The 8,727-nt window shown below is 42.3% G+C and overlaps 1 protein-coding gene across 1 annotated transcript; it reads right to left on the bottom strand.

The window, feature by feature from the left end:
* Positions 1 to 3,805: 3,805 nt before the first annotated feature.
* OR5P3 (olfactory receptor family 5 subfamily P member 3) lies at positions 3,806 to 5,186 on the bottom strand. Its single transcript, XM_015435273.3, is given in 1 exon segment — positions 3,806 to 5,186. A coding segment is annotated over 1 exon segment (936 nt). The 3' UTR covers positions 3,806 to 4,250.
* Between the last annotated feature and the right edge of the window lie 3,541 nt (positions 5,187 to 8,727).

Here is an 8,727-nt window from a genome sequence, read left to right as displayed (position 1 = left end):
TTGTCAGATGGATAGATTGCAAAAGTTTTCTCCCATTCTGTAGGTTGCCCCTCCACTCTGATTATAATTTCTTTTGCTGTGCAGAAATTCTTTAGTTTAATTAGATCCCATTTGTCAAATTTAGCTTTTGCTGCTGTTGCTTTTGGTGTTCTAGTAATAAAGTCTTTGCCCATGCCTATGTCCTGAATAGTATTGCCTAGGTTGTCTTCTAAACAAATTTCTCTCAGAGCCCCATACTTGACACACAGAGTAAGGGGCCTATTTCCCAAATAACATTATTCATGGTCCTTAAGTTCTGCCTATGATTCAGTATGGAATTCTAAACAGTGCATTTGTTCAGAATTCTATGTAAATAGTGTATTGCATTTAAGACCCCCAATGACATGTCATTTGACTTCTTTAAGGATAAATTTTACCATGAGTGAACTTCCTATTTCTCCTAAATTGGGACAAAACTGAAATGTCAGGTGTGTTACATATAACACTACACTGTTTGTGACAAAAATGATTAATTGTAAATTCTATCCTTTTTTTTTTTTTTTTTTTTTTTGAGACGGAGTCTCGCTCTGTTGCCCAGACTGGAGTGCAGTGGCGTGATCTCGGCTCACTGCAAGCTCTGCCTCCTGGGTTCACACCATTCTCCTGCCTCAGTCACCCCAGTAGCTGGGACTACAGGCGCCTGCCACCACACCTGGCTAATTTTTTGCATTTTTTAGTAGAGATGGGGTTTCACCATGCTAGCCAGGATGGTCTCAATCTTCTGACCTTGTGGTCCCACCGCTTCGGCCTCCTGAGATTACAGGTGTGAGCCACTGCGCCCGGCCTCTATTTTATACTTTATACTTCCTTGAGTTCCGTGATTCTTATTGCTTTAAAAACCTTGCAGGGACCCTGGAACTAAACACTATACTAAATACTAAATAAATCAAGTAAAATATATTGATTCCAGTTAAGGTCATGAGGCTTCTAAGAAGGATAGCTCCTCTGCCTGTGCTGCCACTTGGGATTTCTATGTGAAGACCAATGAGGACTATGCTCACCAAATAGAAATGCCTGGTGTAACTCTACTGGCATTGTGAATTTTTCATGTATGATGTTCTAAATAATTGCATACATTTGGTCATTATTTTTGGTTTTCTGTAATTGTACACATTTCTTTTTTTTTTTTTTTTTTTTTAATTTATTTATTATTATTATACTTTAAGTTGTAGGGTACATGTGCATAACGTGCAGGTTTGTTACATATGTATACTTGTGCCATGTTGCTGTGCTGCACCCATCAACTCGTCATTTACATCAGGTATAACTCACATTTCAAATAGTCTTTTTACTTTGAAACAAAGCAATAGTATAGTCTGTAATTATTCATTTCCATATGTTAAATCTTAGTTTTGTTTCTGTTGCCTGTTGCTTTCACTGGCTTTCATGCCTGGTACCTTGTTTCCTTTTGTGTTGGTCATTATTTTTCACTGTGTGTTGGTTATTGATTTTGAATAATTACCACTAGGAATCATTGACATGAGGTCATTGACTGATTTAAATAATTACCAGTAGAAATCATTGACATGACAGACATCAGGACAAATATCTGTCCTGATGGACATGAGGTTGTTTGCTTATTCAGTTCACCCTGATTCGGTCCACCTGTCCCTGACCATGTTATATTCAAATTCAAGCACTGAGCTTCTCAAGCTCTCCAGGGCTGCTAACCTGTGCCAGCCCTGGTTACTTCAGGTTTTCCCTTATCCTGAGGATATATGTGAGGTGTATAAATCAGACTTCTTACCTGGATATGCCATAGGCTTTTACTTGTGGCCCTTTCATCCCAAAAGAACACTAAAGCCACAGCTCAGGTTAATAACAATCTTCTGACTTGTCAAATTCTCTCTCGGCAAAAGCATTTTTGAGTATTGGGCCTACTTTTCTAGGTTATCACACTTTCTGGTAAGACAATTCCTTATTATCCTGTAAGTGCTAATGTGAAATTTAAGATATATTTAACATTTTATCATGTTTTAATTGTACTTACCATGGCACTGATTAAAATGGCCAATTCTGCCATGGTTGGAACAGAAACCTCAAAAGTAAATTACATGCATGTGAGTGAAGATTAGACTCATAGAGCTGTTACACAGGTAACACCACATTCAACATGAACTGTGCTCACCTTCGGCAGCCGGTGTTCAGATGTTATGTTCCCAGTGAGACCTGCAGTGACTCCTCCCTGCCCCTGGCACATCAACCTTCCACATGCTGTTCTACTTTTTCTTTCTCCATAGCACTCATGCCCTTCTAATACTAGGTATCACTTACTTGTTAGTTTTATTGTCTGACTCCTACGTTAGCAGATAGATTCCATCACGACAGACATCTGTGACTATTAGTCACTTATATCCTTATCTAGGGCAGTGCCTATAAGAGTTACCAAATAGGCCGGCTGCAGTGGATCACACCTGTAATCTCAGCACTTTGGGAGGCCGAGGTGGGCGGATCACGAGGTCACCAGATCGAGACCATCCTGGCTAACATGTGACACGTTGTCTCTACTAAAAAATATAAAAAATTAGCTGGGCACAGTGGCGTACGCCTGTAGTCCCAGCTATTTGGGAGGCTGAGGCAGGAAAATGGCATGAACCAGCAGGCAGAGCTTGCAGTGAGCTGAGATCACGCCCCTGCACTCCAGCCTGGGCGACAGAGCTAGACTCCATCTCAAAAAAAAATTAAAAAAAATAAAATACGAATCATCAAATATGATTTTATTTATTTATTTATTTATTTATTTATTTATTTTTGAGACAGTTTTGCTCTTGTTGCCCAGGCCGGAGTGCAATGGAGCCATCTTGGCTCACCACAACCTCCGCCTCCCAGGTTCAAGCAATTCTTGTGCCTCAGCCTCCTGAGTACTGGGATTATAGGCGCCCGTCGCCACGCACTGCTAATTTTTTTTTTTTTTTTTTTTTTTGTATCATTAGTAGAGACAGGGTTTCTCCATGTTGGTCAGGCTGGTCTTGAACTCCCGACCTCAGGTGATCCGGCTGCCTTGGCCTCCCAAAGTTCTGGGACTACAGGCATGAGCCACTGCCTGGCCTCAAATATAGTTTTTGAATGTACAAAATAAAAAATATATGAATGAAATGATTGATACACTATGGTTCTATTGACAGAATGTTGGGATTGTTGTCTGAAACACTAAAGAGGGGACAGGAAAGAGAAATGAATCTGGTAGTGGTCAGCATACAGAGGTTGATTAAGCCTCTCCAGGGGCAGACATAATTTCAGGGGAGAGGCAGTCTAGTCCCCTTGAGTTTCCTGAGTAGGATGAGGATCTGACCATGAATGAGTCACTCTGAAAGGTTGTTCCTCAGAGCCACAATGTCACACTATAAGCTAGATTCTCCTCTGGGAAGTTATTGCCTGATTTTTTTTCCACTCAGTCTCTAAGGAGTTCAGAAACCCTTCTCGTTCACACAGAAGTCACTTGTTTTGATCTGACAGATAAATTCATAGGCTAGTCAGGGGCATCTAACAGGTTCTTCTCTGGGACCCCTATAACCATGCTGGAGACAGAGAATAGAAACACAGACCAGATTGTTGTGGGTCTACCAAGCTCATTCTCAGCAGGCAACCTTTCTGGAAGAAGAACATCTCCAGCAATGTTACTATGGTTCCTTTGTCATTTTCTCACACAATGTACTCAGTAACAACTATAGCTATCAGGCATGTATCTCAGGATAAGCTGATGTTGAAAATGGCCACAGTCTGAAGGGTTTTTTTTTCCAACGTTTTCTTTCTTTTTTTATTTTTTGTTATACTTTATGTTCTAGGGTACATGTGCACAACGTGCAGGTTTGTTACATATGTAAACATGTGCCATGTTGGTGAGCTGCACCCATTAAGGGGAACATCACACACCGGGGTCTGATGATTTAAAGGTATGCCTTAACTTATCGCAGAAAACAACTCTTGAAAAAATCAGAATAAAATTTTTAAAGGATTTTCAACAGATAAAGCATTTTTTCATGTGAAATTATTTGCATTCTCAATTATAAATGTAATTCAATTTTATTAAAGGTAAAGCAAGATGGACTTCCAATTTCCTATTCTATCTGAAAATCTACCCTCATGATTGACTAAAAAGCTCCACACTGGGTGATGGTCTATGGACAGATATATTTTGACCACAAACACTCAGTGTCTTATTATTATTATATATAGAATATTAATATATCAAATTCTTCAAACTAGTTTCATCAAGGAAATATTTTTATTCTAAGCTCCCTCTTCAGAGCCCCCTTAATCTCCTTGTTCCTGAGGCTGCAGATCAGGGGGTTCAATATGGGAATCACTACCGTGTAGAACACAGACACCACCTTGTTCTGGTCAGTTGAGTAGCTGGACTTGGGCATCACATAAATGAAGGTAATGGTCCCATAGAACAGAGTGACTGCAGTGAGGTGGGAGGTGCAGGTGGAGAAGGCCTTGTGGCGGCCCTCGGTGGAGCGCATCTTCAGGATGGTGATGAGGATATAGATGTAGGAGATGGCTATGACACACACAGTGGCCACAATGATAGATCCAGAAGAGATAGCTGGAATTATTTCAACAGTAAAATCATGGGAAAAAGCAAGCTTCAAAAGTGGTGAATAGTCACAGAAAAAGTGATTGACTTTATTTGGCCCACAGAAAGACAGTCTTTATAAGCAGCCAATGAATGTCCAAGCATTCATACATCCACCCAGGTAGGACATGCCCACTAAGATGATGCAGCCTCTGGGGGACATGCGGGTAGAGTAGAGCAGGGGCGAGCAGATGGCCACATAGCGATCATAGGCCATGACAGCCAGCAGGAAGCATTCAGCTGTACCAAACGTCAGTACAGAACAGAGCTGGGCCACACAACCAGCAACAGGGAGAGAGGTTTCTTTCCTTAGGAAGCTCATGAGCATGATAGGTGTGACTGATGAGGAGTACCCAATGTCTACAAAGGCCAAATGGCAGAGGAAAAGGTACATGGGTGTATGAAGATGATGACTTCTTCTGATCAACATGATTATGCTGATATTACCCATTAAGGTGACAACATAAATTCTCAGAAACACAAGAAATAAAATAGCACATAGTGCGGTATGCTCAGATAACCCCAAAAGAGTAAACTCTACCATAGCGGTGTTGTTTCCAGTGCCCATCTATATTGGGAATAGTGCCCACTGAAAGAAAAACAAATGAGTATTATAATGGGATTAAATGCTATAATTGCACATTTATTTTTACAATATCTATTTAATAAAAATATATAACAATGTAGGTACTCATGTAAATTTGGGAAGAAAATGCTTTCACACACAATATCTCATGTAAGACTTAAAAACATAAATGTTCACTGATGTAAGGTCAGGAATACTCAGAAAAATCTTTTTTTTTTTTTTTAACTTAACACACTCAACTTGTATTGGATGTTTAATTTAGGCGTTCTGTGAGCACATCTCAGAGATGGCCACTAGAATACATAAAGAATCCACTAACTCAATCCTCTTAAGTCAAAGACATGATTGAAGGGAGACATAAATGTCAGAACAGACCAAGACTCATGGAAAAGAGCGGCTGTTCAAAAGGATGTTTGAGGTATCATCTCTTGTATCAAAGATGTGTAGTCATTAAGAATTCTGAATTCCAAACAGAGGTCAAACACATTAGCTGCATGCTAATCCATAGGACCAAGAAGAGGTCACTTAACTCAACAATGGGCTGTGGTCCCTACCCAGAGATCTCACAGTTGAGGGAAAGTACACCAAATGTCCAGGAAGTCTGGACGGAGGCAGAAGGTGAAGTAATGCACTCACCTTACAGACAAGTAAACAGAACAAGACTGAGGTTTGAAAGAGGAGATGAGCTAGCTCCTGATTATCTCAGGATCAAGCTAACTGATTCATGATAGTGAGCCAATCTGGAGAAGACATGATCAGGTTACTCCTAGAAGGCTCCAAAGACACAACTTGTGCCCAGGACGCTGCATAAGCTGGGGCTAGGTTGCTAACAGAAGATTCCGGCCTTCGGGGGCGGAGCAAGATGGCCGAATAGGAGCAGCTCCAGTCTCCAACTCCCAGCGCGAGCGACACAGAAGACCGGTGATTTCTGCATTTTCAACTGAGGTACTGGGTTCATCTCACTGGGGAGTGCCCGACGATCGGAGCTGGTCAGCTGCTGCAGCCCGACCAGCGAGAGCTGAAGCAGGGCGAGGCATTGCCTCACCTGGGAAGCGCAAGGGGGAAGGGAGTCCCTTTTCCTAGCCAGGGGAACTGAGACACACAACACCTGGAAAATCGGGTAACTCCCACCCCAATACTGCGCTTTAGGAAACAGGCACACCAGGAGATCATATCCCACACCTGGCCGGGAGGGTCCCACACCCACGGAGCCTCCCTCATTGCTAGCGCAGCAGTCTGTGATCTACCGGCAAGGCAGCAGCGAGGCTGGGGGAGGGGCGCCCGCCATTGCTGAGGCTTAAGTAGGTAAACAAAGCTGCTGGGAAGCTCGAACTGGGTGGAGCTCACAGCAGCTCAAGGAAACCTGCCTGTCTCTGTAGACTCCACCTCTGGGGACAGGGCACAGTAAACTAAGACACACAGACACCTCTGCACAGACGCAAACGACTCTGTCTGACAGCTTTGAAGAGAGCAGTGGATCTCCCAACACGGAGGCTGAGATCTGAGAAGGGACAGACTCCCTGCTCAAGCGGGTCCCTGACCCCTGAGTAGCCTAACTGGGAGACATCCCCCACTAGGGGCAGTCTGACACCCCACACCTCACAGGGAGGAGTATACCCCTGAGAGGAAGCTTCCAAAGCAAGAATCAGACAGGTACACTCGCTGTTCAGAAATATTCTATCTTCTGCAGCCTCTGCTGCTGATACCCAGGCAAACAGGGTCTGGAGTGGACCTCAAGCAATCTCCAACAGACCTACAGCTGAGGGTCCTGACTGTTAGAAGGAAAACTATCAAACAGGAAGGACACCTACACCAAAACCCCATCAGTACATCACCATCATCAAAGACCAGAGGCAGATAAAACCACAAAGATGGGGAAAAAGCAGGGCAGAAAAGCTGGAAATTCAAAAAATAAGAGCGCATCTCCCCCGGCAAAGGAGCGCAGCTCGTCGCCAGCAACGGATCAAAGCTGGATGGAGAATGACTTTGACGAGATGAGAGAAGAAGGCTTCAGTCCATCAAATTTCTCAGAGCTAAAGGAGGAATTACGTACCCAGCGCAAAGAAACTAAAAATCTTGAAAAAAAAGTGGAAGAATTGATGGCTAGAGTAATTAATGCAGAGAAGGTCCTAAACGAAATGAAAGAGATGAAAACCATGACACGAGAAATACGTGACAAATGCACAAGCTTCAGTAACCGACTCGATCAACTGGAAGAAAGAGTATCAGCGATTGAGGATCAAATGAATGAAATGAAGCGAGAAGAGAAACCAAAAGAAAAAAGAAGAAAAAGAAACGAACAAAGCCTGCAAGAAGTATGGGATTATGTAAAAAGACCAAATCTACGTCTGATTGGGGTGCCTGAAAGTGAGGGGGAAAATGGAACCAAGTTGGAAAACACCCTTCAGGATATCATCCAGGAGAACTTCCCCAACCTAGTAGGGCAGGCCAACATTCAAATCCAGGAAATACAGAGAACGCCACAAAGATACTCCTCGAGAAGAGCAACTCCAAGACACATAATTGCCAGATTCACCAAAGTTGAAATGAAGGAAAAAATCTTAAGGGCAGCCAGAGAGAAAGGTCGGGTTACCCACAAAGGGAAGCCCATCAGACTAACAGCAGATCTCTCCGCAGAAACTCTACAAGCCAGAAGAGAGTGGGGGCCAATATTCAACATTCTTAAAGAAAAGAATTTTAAACCCAGAATTTCATATCCAGCCAAACTAAGTTTCATAAGTGAAGGAGAAATAAAATCCTTTACAGATAAGCAAATGCTTAGAGATTTTGTCACCACTAGGCCTGCCTTACAAGAGATCCTGAAGGAAGCACTAAACATGGAAAGGAACAACCGGTACCAGCCATTGCAAAAACATGCCAAAATGTAAAGACCATTGAGGCTAGGAAGAAACTGCATCAACTAATGAGCAAAATAACCAGTTAATATCATAATGGCAGGATCAAGTTCACACATAACAATATTAACCTTAAATGTAAATGGACTAAATGCTCCAATTAAAAGACACAGACTGGCAAACTGGATAAAGAGTCAAGACCCATAAGTCTGCTGTATTCAGGAGACCCATCTCACACGCAGAGACATACATAGGCTCAAAATAAAGGGATGGAGGAAGATTTACCAAGCAAATGGAGAACAAAAAAAAGCAGGGGTTGCAATACTAGTCTCTGATAAAACAGACTTTAAACCATCAAAGATCAAAAGAGACAAAGAAGGCCATTACATAATGGTAAAGGGATCAATTCAACAGGAAGAGCTAACTATCCTAAATATATATGCACCCAATACAGGAGCACCCAGATTCATAAAGCAAGTCCTTAGAGACTTACAAAGAGACTTAGACTCCCATACAATAATAATGGGAGACTTCAACACTCCACTGTCAACATTAGACAGATCAACGAGACAGAAAGTTAACAAGGATATCCAGGAATTGAACTCATCTCTGCAACAAGCAGACCTAATAGACATCTATAGAACTCTCCACCCTAAATCAACAGAATA

The sequence above is a fragment of the Macaca fascicularis genome, chromosome 14, assembly GCF_037993035.2.
Source record: "Macaca fascicularis isolate 582-1 chromosome 14, T2T-MFA8v1.1".
NCBI lineage: Eukaryota > Metazoa > Chordata > Mammalia > Primates > Cercopithecidae > Macaca > Macaca fascicularis.
This window is presented reverse-complemented; position numbering and strand designations above follow the sequence as displayed.